The following is an 18,416-nucleotide window of genomic DNA, read 5'->3' as shown; positions in this document are numbered from 1 at the left end:
AAACGAAGATCATGGCACCTGGTCCCATCACTTCATGGGAAATAGATGGGGAAACAGTGGAAACAGTGTCAGACTTTATTTTGGGGGGCTCCAAAATCACTGCAGATGGTGATTGCAGCCATGAAATTAAAAGACGCTTATTCCTCAGAAGGAAAGTTACGACCAACCTAGATAGCATTGTGAAAAGTAGAGACATTACTTTGCCAACAAAGGTCCGACTAGTCAAGGTTATGGTTTTTCCAGTGGTCATGTATGGATGTGAGAGTTGGACTGTGAAGAAAGCCGAGCGCTGAAGAATTGATGCATTTGAATTGTGGTGTTGGAGAAGACTTGAGAGTCCCTTGGACTGCAAGGAGATCCAACCAGTCCATTCTAAAGGAGATCAATCCTGGGTGTTCTTTGGAAGGAATGATGCTAAAGCTGAAACTCCAATACTTTGGCCACCTCATGCGAAGAGTTGACTGATTGGAAAAGACTCTGATGCTGGGAGGGATTGGGGGCAGGAGGAAAAGGGGATGACAGAGGATGAGATGGCTGGATGGCATCACCGACTCAATGGATGTGAGTTTGAGTGAACTCCGGGAGTTGGTGATGGACAGGGAGGCCTGGCGTGCTGTGATTCATGGGGTCGCAAAGAGCTGGACACAACTGAGCAACTGAACTGAACTGTATCTGCTAATCCCAAACTCCTAATGTGTCCCCTGCCCCCTTTCCCCTTTAGTAACCACAAGTTTGTTTTCTGTGTCTATGAGTTTCTGTTTTGTAAATAAGTTCATTTACATTACAGTTTTAGACTTCCACATCTAAGTATTATCACATGATATTTGTCTTTGACTTACTTCACTTAATATGGTAATCTCTAGTTCCATCCTTGTTGCTGCAAATGACCTTATTTATGGATGAGTAATATTCTATTGTGTGTGTATATATATACATACATACACACACACACATATATATATGTATGCATTTATTCGGAAAACTAAGATCATGGCATCTGGTCCCATCACTTCATGGCAAATAGACGGAGAAACAGTGGAAACAGTGGCTGACTTTATTTTTGGGGGCTCCAAAATCACTACAGATGGTGATTGCAGCCATGAAACTAAAAGACGCCTACTCCTTGGAAGGAAAGTTATAACCAACCTAGACAGCATATTGAAAAGCAGAGACATTACTTTGTCAACAAAGTTCTGTCTAGTCAAGGCTATGGTTTTTCCAGTAGTCATGTATGGATGTGAGAGTTGAAATACAAAGAAAGCTGAGTGCCGAAGAATTGATGCTTTTGAACGGTGGTGTTGGAGAAGATTCTTGAGAGTCCCTTGCACTGCAAGGAGATCCAACCAGTCCATCCCAAAAGAGATCAGTCCTGGATATTCATTGGAAGGACTGATGTTGAAGCTGAAACTCCAATATTTTGGCCACCTGATTTGAAGAGCTGACTCATTTGAAAAGACCCTGATGCTGAGAAAGATTGAAGGCAGAAGGAGAAGGGGATGGCAGAGGATGAGATGGTTAGATGGCATCACCAACTCAATGGACATGAGTTTGGGTGGACTCTGGGAGTTGATAATGGACAGGGAGGCTTGGCGTGTTGCACTTCATGGGGTTGCAGGGAGTTGGACATGATTGAGCGACTGAACTGAACTGATATATATATATATATAAAACATCTCTTATTCATTTATCTGTGATGGAATTTAGGTTGCTTCTATGTCTTGGCTATTGTGAATAGTATTGCTATGAACATTGGTGTCCATATATATTTTCAAATTGAGCCATTCTCTGGATATGTGCCCAGGAATACAAGTGCTATATCATATGGTAGCTCTATCTTTAGTTTTCTGAGGAAGCTTCATACTATTGTTCATAGTGGCTGCACTGATAAACATTCTCACCAGCAGTGTAGGAGGGTTCCCTTTTCTCTACACTCTCTCCAGCATTTATTGTTTGTAGACTTTTTGATGATGACCTTTCTGACCATTGAGGTGATAACCTCATTTTGGTTTTGATTTGCAGTTATCTAATAATTAGTGATGTTGCATGTTGCGTGTCTTTTGTGTGCCATTTCCAAAGGCCCTACCTTCATGTTGAGTGTGAATTTTAGAGAACAGGCATCAGTGTATACCACAAACCAAGCCATCTAGCCCCTTTCATAGGGCCTGGATGTCTAGCTCCTTAGTTTGTAGTTATACTGATGTATCAAAATGTAAGTCCTATTCTCCTGATTCAAGAACTTCAGGGACTCTCATTTCCTGCAAACCAAAACCCAAGCTCCGTAGCCTGTGTCAGCGGTCTCCAACCTTGATGGCACCAGGGACTGGTTTTGTGAAAGACAATTTTTCCTTGGACTGTTGTGGTGGAGCTGGAGATGGTTTCAGGATGATTCGAGTGCATCGCATTTATTGTGCACTTTATCTCAATTATTATTACGTGTGATATATAATGAAATATTTATATAACTCACCATAAATACATAATCAGTGGGAGCCCTGAGCTTATTTTCATTTAACTAGATAGTTGAGCTCAGGCGGTAATATGAGTGATGGGAAGCAACTATAAATACAGATGAAGCTTCCCTCGCTCATCTGCTACTCATCTCCTGCTTTGCTGCCTGGTTCCTGACAGGCTGTGGACAGGTGGTCCGTGGCCTGGGAGTTGGGGACCCCTGGTCTATATAAATGAATCTGCAACTCACTTGTGCAGTTTCATCTCCCACCACCTCAGCCTTATGGTCCAAAGACTGAAAGGAACATAGTTTTTCCGTGATACGTCTTGCTGCTTTACATCGGTTGTGCCTAAAACATTTTTGTCTACTCCATCTAAAAACAAATGGTTAACTCTACTCATCTTTCAAGACAAAGTTCAAGTATCATATATAGGACGCCTTCATCCAGTCCCCATGGCTGGGCTTTGAGTATCTCCACTGGCCACTCACGCATTTCAGTTGGCACCTTCAACATAGCACTGACCATCGTTAGTGAGTAACTTTATTTTGTGTTGAGCTCCTGGGTGCACACATGGGTAGAGGTTAGGAGCCTAACGCAGATTTATTGCATAAGCTAGGTATTCCTTTGGGATTGTTTGGGTTAAGCGATTTCTTCACCTCTTCCTCCCGCTGTTAGATTTTCCTCAGATGTTTCTTATGGACAGTTCTTTTCATGATCTAGAAAATATTTCTGTGGTATAAACCAAGGCTTGCTTAGTAGCATAGACCAGTCAGCCTTACATGAGAATTTCAGTGCTTGATGTGCTGCTGTTTGAACTGACCCATTCTTAGTTGATTCTTTTTACCCCCAAATTACTATATTCTATGAATAATTCAGAGAATTCCCTTTTGAGAACAAGAATCTTCTCTGTCTTGCCCATCTCCTGATTCCCTTACCTAAAACTGTACCTGGCCCTTAGTAGGTGAGTGGATGAATACTGCTTGTTTCTATCTAGAGAAATGTATCTATTTTCTTGAAAGTTGTTCTATGATGCCCCATTCTGTTTCCTGATACCTAGAGCTGGAAGGAACAATGTTTTAACATTCGATGCTGCTGCTGCTGCTGCTGCTGCTAAGTCACTTCAGTCGTGTCCGACTCTGTGCGACCCCATAGACAGTAGCCCACCAGGCTCCCCTATCCCTGGGATTCTCCAGGCAAGAACACTGGAGTGGGTTGCCATTTCCTTCTCCAATGCATGAAAGTGAGAAGTAAAAGTGAAGTCGCTCAGTCGTGTCCGACTCTTGGCGACCCCATGGACTGCAGCCTACCAGGCACCTCCATCCATGGGATGTTCCAGGCAAGAGTACTGGAGCGGGGTGCCATTGCCTTCTCCACTTTAACATTCCATAGGAATATCAAATCTCACAATATCTTAAAAAATATTGAGGTATTACAGCTACAACCTTATGTATGAGAATACTCTTCAGAGTGTATTAGAATTGATGTATAATAGCCTTTTTTTTTTTAATGTAGAGAAAACGAAAAAAAGAACCTCTTGCTCAGAAAGTCAGCTTTTGCAAGGCATATAGCATGTGATGACCGTGAGAGTATTTGGAACTTGCTAGTGAATTGTGTAAATGAAGGAGTAGAGTTACTCTTGTCTGTGAGAAAGAAAGAAATCACCCTTTTCCTGGTGAGTTAGTACTTGTCCACTCATTCAATTCTATTGAATAGATTGTATCTATTAAAGCCCTAAAGTAGCTCATCCTAGCGGTAACAGCAGAATTAATAGAACTGACTTCAATGTGTGCCTGGCTTCTTTTCTTTACCACCAAGATTGACTTAATACAGTGCAGTGTGTTATTCAGACACTGACCATTTTCGCAAACAAATGTATTTTAGAAAGGTTACTGAAGAGTTGACTCATTGGAAAAGACTCTGATGTTGGGAGGGATTGGGGGCAGGAGGAAACGGGGATGACAGAGGATGAGATGGCTGGATGGCATCACTGACTCGATGGACGTGGGTTTGGGTGAACTCCAGGAGTTGGTGATGGACAGGGAGGCCTGGCGTGCTGCGATTCATGGGGTCGAAAAGAGTCGGACACGACTGAGCGACTGAACTGAACTGAGCTGAAGGTAAACACTTAAGGGCAGCCTAGCGTGTTTATGCCGGTGACCCCTGCTCAGTTCCAGAGCGCCTCATTCCAGTAGGCTCCAGTGTCAGTGGCGCCTCCTAGAAGCATGGGGTGCAAAATTTACCAGCCTTAAAAAATAATCCTTCTTCAAAAGGATAACTATAGACAGTTAGGTGTTCTACCTTACACAGAATGAGCAAAAGCCAAGACAGTGTGGACACCCAAACCTTTTAGAGAAATTTAAAGATTAAAAAAAAGCCTTCTCAGTGCTTCTTATTTGTATTTTTGAAAGGTGTGAATTACCTAGTATTATATGCGTAAAAGAAGTTGAAATGCACACTCTACCAGAGCCAAAGGTGACAAGAAGGGAGTAATTAACACTGACAATACACGTTGCCCTAGGAACCTAAAAGTGAGAATTTAATTTTCTAGCAAGTCAGTTGGAAGTTTTTAATAAGCCAATTGGTCATTCAAATGACTCTGGTGTTACCTATGAAACATAAAAGATTACCTGAAATAATCCCAATTGACTTGATACCAAGGCCTGGTATGGAAAGGAGAGAGCAGTCTCCTATTTAGTTGCCATTATGTATCGAAAACCCATGTTTGAATTTTATAGGAAGGGAAGCATGTCATTTGGTGAAACTGAAGGATTGGGTTAGTTGTAATAATTAAGGATAGAGTGTTATTCCTAAATTTATAGCAAGCACGTGATAAAGCAGAACTTTTAAATTAGAGGTTTGGATGAGATGTGGAACAAAAGACCTACAATGGCCTCTGCAACAACTGGCATAACAATGTGATAATTATAAACTACGTTTTAGCCCTCACACCCTCAAGTGTAATTTAATGAATAGATTAACAAGGGGCAAAAAAGAAAGGGACTAACATTTACGAAGGCCTATTTTGTGCCACGTACTGTGCTGGATATGTAACTATTACTGATTCATTTAATTCTCGTAATCACCCTGGGAAGCAGACGTTGCCGTATTATACATGCTGAATTTCTACAAGATTATAAATGTTCACAGTAACCCAATTAGAACATCCAAGTTAGCTCTGACTCAAATATCGTGCTATTTCTACTATAATAGGATGACTCTCAAATACAGAGTCGGAGAAGGCAACGGCACCCCACTCCAGTACTCTTGCCTGGAAAATCCCATGGATGGAGGAGCCTGGTGGGCTGCAGTCTGTGGGGTCGCAAGGAGTCGGACACGACTGAGTGACTTCCTTTCACTTTGCACTTTCACGCATTGGAGAAGGAAATGGCAACCCACTCCAGTGTTCTTGCCTGGAGAATCCCAGGGATGGGGGAGCCTGGTGGGCTGCTGTCTATGGGGTTGCACAGAGTCGGACACGACTGAAGTGACTTAGCAGTAGCAGCAGCAGCAGCGAATACAGAATATAGGAATATAAACAGGAATATTTTTAAGAAAGAGCCATTATGATAGCTAGTTAAGGGACTATAATAAGAAGCAACAGATGCTGCCCAACCAATCAAATATTTGCTGTGGTTGAGGGTGATCTAAAATGAAGCACCCTACTCAATTTTAAACCTCTTTTGATACTGCCTAACCTCTTGGACCAGAGAAGGCAATGGCACCTGACTCCAGTACTCTTGCCTGGAAAGTCCCATGGACGGAGGAGCCTGGTGGGCTGCAGTCCATGGGGTCGCCAAGAGTCAGACACGACTGAGCGACTTCATTTTCACTTCTCACTTTTATGCATTGGAGAAGGAAATGGCAACCCACTCCAGTGTTCTTGCCTGGAGAATCCCAGGGACAGTGGAGCCTGGTAGGCTGCCATCTATGGGGTCGCTCAGAATCAGACACGACTGAAGTGACTTAGCAGCAGCAGCAGCAGCTTCTTGGACTGCAAGGAGATCCAACAAGTCCATCCTAAAGGAGATCAGTCCTGGGTGTTCATTGGAAGGACTGATGCTAAAGCTGAAACTCCAATACTTTGGTGACCTCATGCGAAGAGTTGACACATTGGAAAAGACCCTGATGCTGGCAGGGATTGGGGGCAGGAGGAGAAGGGGACGACAGAGAATGAGATGGCTGGATGGCATCACCGACTCGATGGACATGAGTTTGGGTAAACTCTGGGAGTTGGTGATGGACAGGGAGGCCTGGCGTGCTGCGATTCATGGGGTCGCAAAGAGTCGGACGCGACTGAGCAACTGAACTGAATATAAAAATTATTCTTTTATTGTTTTGCTCAGTTCACTTTAAGAAATGACCTCTGGAAGTGCCTTGTATTTGCCATGATGACAGCTCTATAAATGTTGCAATTACTCAAGACACTCCGGAAATGGTTTTGAGAAATAGACACAGGTACAGACATGGAAATTGAAAAATGTCAAAGTAAGATTTGAAAACACCATATATTATAAATAATGGGGAGCCTGAGATACTTGTGCTGTGGTTAAAAACATTTATTTCAAGAAAATTATATTTAGTTAATACTGTCCATATTTCATATTATGCAAAGACACTAGTAATCTGCACAATAAAATAAAAATTAATGTTAAATTGCATAAGTTGACTAACTTTCCTATGTGGATTTTCATGAATTAGATAATGATGACAAAAGCTAATAGGGCTCAATCATTAAGCATTTACTGCATGCCATCCACACTGTATTTAATCTTTGCAACAAGTCTGTGAAGGGCTCCCCAGGTGGTGCTAGTGGTAAAGAACTCTCCTTCCAGTGCAGGAGATGTAAGGGACACAGGATGGATCCCTGGGTTGGAAAGATCTCCTGGAGGAGGAAATGGCAACCCGCTCCAGTATTCTTGCCTGGAGACTCCGATGGACAGAGGAGCCTGGTGGACTATGGTCCATAGGGTCACAAAGAATTGAACACGACTGAAGTGACTTAGCACACAGCACACTGTGAAGTAGACATTTTTATCTCTGCATTGAGAGCTGAGCTTATTGAAATTAGAGAAATTGCTCAGAGTTTCATGAGTTAACAGCGTGTATGTCAGCATTCAACATATAGAGATGGCCAAAGCCCATGACTTTTAACTACCTCTCTATACGGTTCGATATTATTTTTCAGAACAGGATTTATTTTTATTCTTTAAATGAGGAGCTAATATTTGGAAGCCTCCTCCTCTTATTGTCTTTTGTTGTTGTTGTTGCAGGGAACCAAAGTCCTGCAGATGTTCATGTGGTACCTGAATCCACGGCAAGTCTTTGACCTTTCTCAGGAAGGACCGAAAGACGCGTAAGTCTGGAAATACCCTCTGTGCTTCATACCACTTTAGGCGAGTGAGAAGATCTCTCTGTTTTGGGGTCCTGCTGTTTTATTTGATTGCATCGTGAAGCATTCTCTGTCTTTCATCTACTTGCTCACCTCTACTACTCTCCCTCTAAAACTTCACCTGATGTTTCCCATCTTCCCTGGCTAAGTTTCATTCAACACATATCCTGTGTGTTACTAACTCCTCGTGTGTTTGTTGCTTAGATGCGTGTAACTGTGGATAAGGGGCAAGTCTGGATTGAGAAAGGATCCATACTTTTTCTACTTCTGCATGTATGGCTTTGGAGATGTCCCTTAACAGGAACAAGTGTTTCTTTGTGGAGAATGGTCGTGATCTGTTTATGAATGTGTTTGTTTATTTGATTTAGAGATTGTGTGTATATATATGCATCCGTGACCACTTGTGAAATGAGTGAATTGATTATACCTGTAGATTCTATAGCAGAATGGGGGAGACATTCTAGTTCCTGTTTAATCCCTTGTTTGAGCCTCTCAGAAATTTCATTCTCTATTTTTTGTTGAAAGGGGTGAAAAATAAAGTCTACTTGTAGGCGACATGTATCTCATATCTTCCTTTTGGTGGAACGGTGTATGGTAGGAAAGAGCCAGGGATGTTTCTGCTGTTGTCTGGTTCCCTTTTGAAAACCCGTCTAATAAGATAGTTCAGATTTCATCTGTTAAACCTTAGAGCTAAAGAGATAATAATTACTTTGCAATAAGTAAGATCAGAGGCAAAGAAGCACTCAGATAATTTCTGAGAATATATCAGATAATTTCTAGAAAAATAATATTCCTCTATGAAATGGATAAATTATATATTTTAAGCATGCAGGAGAACATTAATTATGAAAATTAATTTCTGTTGTCATTCTTCTGGTCTATGAACTTCTTTGCCACTAGAGTTTGCTATAAGACTTCTATTTTTTTTCTGCATTCAGATGTATTAAATCAAATCTACTATCCTGGGTTTTGCCCTTTTATGTTTACTTTCCTTAAGATTTTATCATTTTCAGTTAGACTTTAGGTAGATAACTTCATAGATCACCATAAAGAATATGGCAAGACAGGAACTGTTTTCAGAAAAAATGTCATTTGATGTAAATAAGGTGTTTCTGGAATAGAGCCATTAGAATCTTCACTTCAGCAGACAGTTTCGTAGCGGAAGGGTCATTACATTTTCTTCAGAGACAACAGGAAAGATCTATTTTCAAGGAGACAAAATAAACTTCGGTACATCTTCCCTCTTTGGGCTGAGAAGTATAAATGGAGGTTTTAGTATTAGCAAGTGAGTGGAATTGTGGGTGCCATTGTAATAATGCTAGTGGGGTGTCCCATCTCTCTGAAGAAGGTCTTCTAGGGTTAAGAGTGGGAAGTATAAGTCTGAAAAATAAATAGATCTGAGGAAAGCTAATCAAATATAAGGAAGAGACTTATAAGGACTATTGATTAATGATGGTTTTCTGTGAGAAAGGAGGAGGAGAATGACTGGCAAGAAAAAGAAGGAAGTTGACACTAATGAGGGAAATAATGTGAGTTGACACATTAGTAGGAGTTATGGGAAATAAGCGCCAGGATGTTCCAATACCGGCCGCTTGATAATGGTGTTGGGTGCCAACCTCTCATCCGATTGTTGGAGTCAGTCCTCTTGTGATCACTCAGATCGGGTCACTTTGTAACTAGTTTTGAAGGTATTACCATCCTCATGATTATGCATTCTCTTCACCTGCCCCCTCGCCCTCTTTTGTGCTATGTGTTGGAATAATGCTCTCTGCCGTGGCCAGGAATAGGCTCTTTTGTTAACTTTTTCCTGTTTCCTCCACAGGCTTGAGTTGTATAGGAAGGTACCAAACCTGCGGATTCTGGCCTGTGGTGGGGATGGAACGGTAGGTCCTTGAAAGAGAATCCAGTTCTCTTCCTTGTTTCTTCCGTCTGCCATTTGTTCTCCTGAAAACATGTGTCTTTCTTCCAGTCCCCTAAACAGGGGTCCCCGACCTCTGGGATCTAATACCCGATGATCTGAGGTGGAACTGGTTTAATAAGAATAGAAGTAAAGTGCACAGTAGGTGTAATGCACTCGAACCATCCTCCCCTGACCCTGGTCCTTGGAAAAATTATCTTCCATGCAACCGGTTCCTGGTGTCAAAAGGTTGGGGACCACTGCCCTAAAGTATTTGTCTCTTATGTGAATCCAAGCCCCTAAGGGTTAGGAGGGACTCTTGTTATTGCCCTTAAGGATTCAGTCTTGATCTTTCTAAATTCTGTTTCCCCCCGCTCCTGCCCTGTGTCTCCCTGTTCCACAAAGTAAGGATCACTAGAATGAAGATCACTAGATCACTAGAATGACCTTAGGATCACTAGAAGTGATCTTCTAGCCACGTCACTAGAATGAAGATCATAGATGACTAAATGATTTTTAAAACAGAAACTGACCTATTTCCGGATATTCTTAATAGTTGGTCACAATTCTGGAAGAGAAATATGCATACACAATTGAATTATTGCTTTTTATTTTTTTACTTGTGGAAATAAAAGAATATTGACCAACATTTTGTCTTAAAGATCACAGTTGGTCCTCTTTGGAGTCATTTTAGGAGAAAAGATGGAATTGGGCTGACGTTTAATATCACGGGTGTGTTTCCCCCAGTTTGTCTCATCTGTTTCTCAGTTTGCCCTCTACTTATGTTGCTATATTTAGCAAAGGCAAATAATTGAGAATGGTGACATTTAGATTTTGCTGTTCAGTATCTTTTCTTCTGTATTTAGAGTCTGATCTCATAGGATTTTATTATGAACTATCTTTGGCTTTTCTCTAATTTTCCTAATTAGAATGTTTTATTCTCAAAGGTAGCAACAGAATCTTCTAATTTTATCTCTCACAGCACGTGAGCAGTTAATGCTGCGCTGAATACACATTATATACTAATAAGCACAACCAGAAAGAAACAGTGATTCCCTAGTCCTTTAAGATTTTCTGCAGAGAGGAAAACAATTTTCAGTTGAGAAAATAGTGTTTACTATTCTTTGAAACTCTGATACACATTATTAGCTTATAAAATTCATTCTAAAGTCTTAAAGAAGCCAAACCTATTTTGCTTTGTTTAACCTGCTGCTTTCCAGAATTGTTTGACTGTTGGGATAGCCCTGGTATCCTGAATTCAGGGTCCTTTCTCTCTCTTAAATGACAATTACCTCCAATCTGTGTTGGCTGCCTGTGCCGTCTTCATATATCAGGGTTCATCATGGACTGGCTGTCCCACCTTCCAAACTTCCCCTTCTCCCCTGAGTCTCTCATCACCTCTCTCTGCCCCACCCCCCCATCTCACGGGTTTTTTCCCCTAATTCAGCAGTTATGTGTAGAAAGCACTGTTCTAGGTTTCGTGGTATTGAAGTATTCTCTGCAATTAGAGAAATGTTTGGAAACATGGAAATTCAAAGCATAAAGGAAAGAGAAAGAAGAGCCTAGTCCAGACACATGTGAAACGTTTGTAATTATGGAGTCAGAGCTGAATTTCAAAAGAAGAGAAAAAGATAGAAGGAGAAGGCCCACCAGTAGTCTTATCAAGGAAAACAACCCCAAAGAAGTTTCGAGACAGTGATTATATTGAGAGACTGAAGGATTACTGTGGATTTGGAGACTAGGAGGTAACTGGTGGTTTTCAGGAGAATAGTTTTAATAGAGTGCCTGACACGTTTTAATAGACAGAACCCAGAGTGAGAGATTTATCATTGTCGCTAAGTTGTGCCTGCCTCTTTGCAACCCCATGGATTGTAGCAGACTTCCCTGTCCTTCACTATCTCCTGGAGTTTGCTCAGACTCATGTCCATTGAGTCAGTGATGCCATCAATGGGACAAAACCCATAATGAATGAGATTTGGTACCACCCTAATGATTTCTGAGCTTCCCTGGTGGCTCAGATGGTGAGGAATCCACCTGCAATGTAGGAGGCATGGGTTTGATCCCTGGGTTGGGAAGATCCCCTGAAGATGGGAATGGCAACCCACTCCAGTATTCTTCCCTGAAGAATTCCATGGGCAGAGGAGCCTGGTGGATACAGTCCGTGGGGTTGCTAAGAATCTGGACACAATTGAGCAACTACTGAGCAACAACACACATAAGGAGTTCTAATGAGCAGATCCAATCACAGTGTTGAATTTCTAGAAATACTTTCTGGTGTCATTAATGCCACCTTCTTGACTCGCAGACTACCTGGTTCTCCTGCTTTTCTTATCTTTTCTAGCATCTCTTCTTTAAATATACCATAACTAGGTATCTTTTTAATTGGGTATCTGGAAGACCTAGACCATAAGCTAGGTCTTCCAGAAGCCTGGATGTAACTTCCCATTTGTGTTCTAGGTGCTTTTCCCTCCCTGGCACCTTATCTATGATCCTAGCTTCAGTTTTTACATCTTTCTACACAGTTCTCAACTGCAGTAGACATTTATATGTATAACAGCTATGAAAAGTGGTATATTTCCCTTAGAATTGATGCATTCTTTTGAGCTAATTATTTTTGTCAGTGGTAACCTCTGTAGTTCAATCATGTAGAATCAAAACTTTGCATATCTTCTACCTTATATAAAACCAGATTTTATTTTATTTTACCTTGTTAAAACAAGTTGTCCTGTGAAAGGTATCTGGGGTTTATGACGTGTTTATCAAGGTACGTGATTAATGTTTTTAATTTGATCAGTTTAGAATATGAAACTTTTAATTTTGAGTGTTTGTTTGAAGGAGAGGCCTGCTGATGGAATCATGAAGAGAAACTCTTGGCTCTTGGCAAATGAAGGATAATTCCTGAGTGCCGGGTATATGTTTGACATCAGGTGCTCAGCCTTCATTTAGTGAGTATGTCTATCACTGCAGAGGTTGTCAGAATTCTAAGTGACAGGGTTCTAGGAGGAATCAGAAATGGAATACTTTGGACTGGTTGGGATGAGGATATGTTAATCCTTAATGACATCCGTTTATATACAAAGTATTATCTAATATACAGACATCTTACATTAATTTGAAAAAAGTTCTTAGGCTTCAGTGTGAGTTACTTTAATTTGATGCTGTTAAAAAGTACAAAGGCATATACTGAACTTGGAAGAGGAAGAGATGCTTGTGCCGCCGTTGCTGTGGCTTTTGGCAAGTTCCTTAACCCCTTCTGAGATGTTCTAAGTCTGAAAACAGATACATTTGGATCCCTAAGACTCTTCACAACTGTAGCATTATATTACTGTAGACCATTGCTGTTTAGGAGAGCTATTATGTAAGCTGCAGTCTTTAAGTTTTCTAGAAGACACTTTAAAAAACTAAGAAGCAGGTGAAATTGATTTTATAATATATTTTCTTTAACCCAGTATATCCAAGATACTATCATTTCAACACACAGTCAGTGTAAAGTTACTAATGGGATGTTTTAAGCTCCGTTTGTATTGTCTCCAGAACCAGCCTATATTGTAAATCTACAGCGCCTCCAGTTTGGATCAGCCACGTTTGAGCAGTCTGTGACCACACCTGGCCAGTGGAGGCTGCGGGGGCAGCGCCACAGTTTCAGGCTCTTGGTAACTGGTTTACAGAATCCCAAGATGGCCACATAGTTGCAGGCATCCAGTCGGCTGGCCCCGTCTTTGATCTCTAGGCAGAGAGAAAATAACTCAGAATGATCTCAAATTTTCGTGTTTTAAGCTAGACATATTCTGTCTTTGGGGTAGATTTGCGTTCTGTGCTTTCTGTGGCCACATCTCCACCCATCGAACTCCCCGTGGCTGCTGCTTGACTAGCAAGGAGTCTGTAAACTGAGACACTAAAGTCATAGGTCCCCTCCCCTCCTGAAGGAGCCTTAAGGTGTACTGTGATCTGTCATTACCTGCCCTTGGCCTTGATGAACTGAGCTGGACCCAAAGGTCCACCCTTAACCCTGTTGACGTCTTTCCCAAGGGCTGGAGTTAAATGGGCTCGAACTACAGCATGCTTATTTCCGGTTCGGTTGGCATCCCCAGGTGAGGATACATGCTAAACAGAAGGCACGCCCATGCCCTGGCTCACTGCAGCCACAGAACAGGGAAGAAAGGTCTATTTCCCTCTAACTGACAGGACAAGTAAATTGTTCTACATGCCTCTTCTCTCAGCCTCTCCACATCCCAGTCTCTCTTGAGAAACAGCCCATGGTGTAACCTCAGTTATCTTCATGCCAGTGAGAGAATGGACAGCCTAAAGTCTGCGTTGTATTAAAAAAAAAAAAAAACCTCATATTTTGGCTTTTTTCTCAATTCCTTTAGTGTTGATTTTAAACATTTATCTTACCATAGAGTGACTTTGTAAACTATTAAATGCAAATATAAAAATATCAAAAGGACGAATGGCAGTGTACATGTTAGAAAGGAAACCTAGTTGTCAAATGCTGCCTTTGGATGGTCTTTCAGGGTGCAGAAACTTTCCCCTCTTTCTTTTGATCTCTTCATATGAGAATCCTTTACTTTTCTGCCTGCAGATAATATAAGGAGAGGCAATTGTGCACCCGCTGTGTTCGAAGAAAAGGTCAATTCACGGTCCTGTTCGCCCGTCCCTCAGTCCGTTCTCAAGCTAGCATATTGCTGAATGAAAACGCTGCTCCTCCTGCACTTGGGAAATTATCTGGTGATAGTTATAGCTGGATGTGGCCAGGAGGTGGCAGCATCGGGCAACTGCTGCAGCCTCAGGGCTGAAGCCCGGGACCCTGGTGAGCTAGCTTTGTCAGTGTTGCTTTGCCTAACAGAAGGCAGGAGGAGCTCTGCTACCTGGAACATGACTGCCCATTCTTCAGTTGTGATGCTAAATATGCTAAGTGTCCTCTGTTGCAATTACTTAAGTTTAATTGAAGAGGTGCTTGTGGAGATGATTTGGGATAATGCAAAAATCCCAGCAAATACAGTCCTGCCCACAATATGCATCTGGGCTTCCAGCAGGAGCAGAGTCCTGGGTCCTGGGAAGGGAGAGCCACTGATAACGGGCTTTAAGACCTTTTGTATAGTTTTGTTCTCATAGGGGCAGAGACATGGACTATTCCTGAAGACCTTTTATGCCTCCTTCTCTTGTAGGTGTATAGTCTCTCCCCACCACTGCCCTGCCCCCTCCACCCCCATCCCCTGTCTCTTTCACCTTTCTGCTATAGTACAGCTTGGCTTTTGCTTTTTTTTTGATAGTCTGTGAAAGACTTTGTGACTTGTTGGCAGTCAGCGTTGGGATCGATCTGTGAAATTCAAGGCTCAACTTTGAAGTGGAGACACAGGAAAAAGGCATTTTGCTTCTAGGAAACTAGACTTTTATGGATGAAGTAAAGAAAAAAGAAGACAAATAAATAGCTTAAGTCAGAGCAGTAAATGTTAATTTTAGGGTTTCCTATTTGTCAGGCACCTGCTAATCAATGTCTTTATGTCATTTAATTGATAAAATGCTCGTATGAGGCAAGTACTGTTGCCCCTTTTTACATAGGAAGGAATTAGGTTAACTGACTTGCCTAAGCTCACCTGGCCAGTATGTGATGGAGCCAGCAAGTCTCCCCCATCTCTGTGCCTTTCCTAGGTTATGTTGCCTTTTGGGGAAGATGGTTGTTGGGTAGTGATGATGTAGCTCTTGGATGAGAAAAATTTTTCAAGAGTTGAGTGAAAGAAAGAGCAAGAGCCACGTTAGCCAAAGAACTGTGAGCCAAATATGGATTCAAGACAAAAAAATCTGTGCTGTGAAAGGCAGGAGACGTTTGATGACTCCAAGGGTTATATAATTGATGATGCCTGCTTGTATTAAGGGGAAAATTAAACGGTTGATTAACTAGCCATTTGATGGCATCACCAAATCAATGGACATGTGTTTGAGCAAACGCTGGGAGATAGTGAAGGACAGGGAAGCCTGGTGTGCTGCAGTCCATGGGGTGGCAAAGAGTCAGATACGATTTAGTGCCTGAACAACAACAAACTGGCTATTGGGAAAAGGAGAGAGAATCTATTTCTGCAGGGTTTTTTTTTTTTTTTTTAACCAGATCAACTGATAAGAAAGGGGAAGATCCTTTACATTAAAATCAACTGTATGTTTTCCTTTTATGCTTGAAAGTGAAGCAAAAGTAGCTCAGTCCATGTCCGACTCTTTGCAACCCCATGGACTATAGCCCACCAAGAATCCTTTGTCCAAGGGATTCTCCAGGCAAGAATACTGGAGTGGGTTGCCATTTTCATCTCTGGGGATCTTCCCCACCCAGAAATCAAACCTGAGTCTCCTGTTTTGCAGGCAGATTCTTTACCATCTGAACCACTGGAGAAGCCTATACTTAGGCCAAGTCTAAAACAGAAAGGGGATGGTGACAAGTCAGAGGGTCCAAAGGACTCTTGCCATTTTGTGGAATCACTCCACAGTGTCATGTGGAATCTTGGCAGCCTTCCAAGAAAAAGAAAGGACCAATTCTTAAAGTTTGAATGAGGACAATTATACTGATCAGAGATCTCTTCAGTTCAGTCGCTCAGTTGTGTCCAACTCTTTGCGACCCCATGAATCACAGCACGCCAGGCCTCCCTGTCCATCACCAACTCCCGAGTTCACCCAAACCCATGTCCATCGAGTCAGTGATGGCCATCCAGCCATCTCATCTCTGTAGTCCCCTTCTCCCCCTGCCCTCAATCCCTCCCAGAATCAGGGTCTTTTCCAGTGAGTCAACTCTTTGCATGAGGTGGCCGAAGTATTGGAGTTTCAGCTTCAGCATCAATCCTTCCAATGAACACCCAGGACTGATCTCCTATAGGGTGGACTGGCTGGATCTCCTTGCAGTCCAAGGGACTCTCAAGAGTCTTCTCCAACACCATAGTTCAAAAGCATCAATTCTTCAGCACTCAGCTTTCTTCACAGTCCAACTCTCACATCCATACATGACCACTGGAAAAACCATAGCCTTGACTGGACGGACCTTTGTTGGCAAGTAATGTTCTGCTTTTTAATATGCTGCTGAGGTTGGTCATAACTTTCCTTCCGAGGAGTAAGTGTCTTTTAATTTCATGGCTGCAGTCACCATCTGCAGTGATTTTGGAGGCCTCCCCCCCCAAAAAAAAATTTTGACACACAAAATAAAGATCTATTTGTAAGGCTGGACCCCGAGGGGCCATAATGGGCTACCCCTCCTCTCCCTCCCGCCGACGGGGGAAGTCCCTAACGGAAGGAGCCGCCCAGATCCTGGGGACCAGTGACAGCACACTTCACCAGCTAAAGCCGCCCCACTCCAGCCACGTAAAAGGACCTATCAGCCCGAGACGCCTCGGCCTGGCGACCTATCCGAACCCCCGCCCATTAACCTGACCATCCCTCGCAACAAACTTTTATAAGCTGTTTCTAACACGGTCCAGGCGCTGACTTCCTCGACCTGCCTCGTTGGGTCCGAGAACCCCGCCCGGGAGCGCTTCACCATTAAAAAGCCTGTTAGATCACTCTTTTCCGGGCCCTGGTTGTCATTACCTAACACTATTAGGAGACACTTGATCAATTCATGGAAATTATGGGACACTTATTTCAAAGTTACTCAACACTTATTTGTGTTTTATGGGTTGTAAATTATTCTCTGACCTTCTGTTCTGTCTTACTCTTAGTGTTCTTTCTGGTATTTAGAATTTCTCTCTGCAGGCTCTTCTGCAGAGGAAGATGTTTTGCTGTGTGATTTTTCCCTTTTCTTTCTCTGCACCCTTGTACTAATCTTTTTTAGTAGTTTGGATGGTTTCCAGGATCCTGAGACTCGAGTTGGGTTTTCTCTAAGTGGTTAGGGCTCCCATCCTGACCCTGGGTCAGGGGTGTTTCAGGTGGGTCAACAAGCTCATGGGCATTTCAGTTCACTAATAGAAGCTTCAATCCCTCCAGCCCTAAGGCATCGCAGCTTTCTGCGGATGATGGCCTCAGGCAGTGGCTCCTCACCCTCTCTTCTTGGCCTCTTTTCTTCTGACCACATAGGGAGTCTGGTTCATACACAGCCTCCTGCCAGCAAGGGGTGAACTTTTATCCCCTGTCATCAGACAGAAGCCAAATGCCTGGCTTCCTCTGCTTGCCCCTCTGTGCTTTCTTTGTTTCTGACCCATGGAGACTTTTTTTTTTTCCTCTTATTTTTATGTCTAGAGGGAAATAGAATGTTCAAAGTGTGAACACATAGCATTATCTTTATTCAGGAAAGACAGACCTATTTCAAAGGACCGCAAGAAAAATATTTCTAATTTAAATCTATCTAAAAGAACTTTGATTTGACTTGTGAGTATAAATCAGAATAGGGGAGCTGCCAGGGCATGTCTCAGAAAAGTTAAAGAGTCTGTATTCTTTTCCCTGCTGTATATGGGATATTGAATTAGATTTCCAGTAAGTTCCACCTCCTCTCTCAGAGTCTCTGGTTCTACTCAGGGCTGTTTACAGCTGTAGTCAGGGAGCCCAGATTGTTGGGATTTCTGAATTTTCATGTCCTTTTTCATGACCTTTAAACCCCCTGCTCATCATTTGTTAGAGGCCTCTGCTTGTGTTTTCAGCGGCCGAGGAACAACCTCTAACATAGTCATTAGCACTACTTTAGCCCTGGGTGGGAATCTGAGGACTTGTC

General features: G+C 42.3%; 1 protein-coding gene across 3 annotated transcripts in view; it reads left to right on the top strand.

Annotated features, from left to right (window-relative positions):
- DGKI (diacylglycerol kinase iota) overlaps nt 1-18,416 on the top strand; it is a 507,168-nt gene that overhangs the window by 272,810 nt on the left and 215,942 nt on the right. For all 3 annotated transcript variants that reach the window (XM_069588482.1, XM_069588483.1, XM_069588484.1), the window contains 2 exons: nt 7,721-7,803; nt 9,662-9,722. In XM_069588482.1, coding sequence (XP_069444583.1) covers nt 7,721-7,803; nt 9,662-9,722 — 144 coding nt within the window. The remainder of the gene's footprint in view (nt 1-7,720; nt 7,804-9,661; nt 9,723-18,416) is intronic.

The sequence above is a fragment of the Ovis canadensis genome, chromosome 4, assembly GCF_042477335.2.
Source record: "Ovis canadensis isolate MfBH-ARS-UI-01 breed Bighorn chromosome 4, ARS-UI_OviCan_v2, whole genome shotgun sequence".
In the NCBI taxonomy this organism is placed as follows: Eukaryota; Metazoa; Chordata; class Mammalia; order Artiodactyla; family Bovidae; genus Ovis; species Ovis canadensis.
The sequence above is the reverse complement of the archived record's forward strand: the minus strand, read 5'-3'. Positions and strand labels throughout refer to the sequence as shown.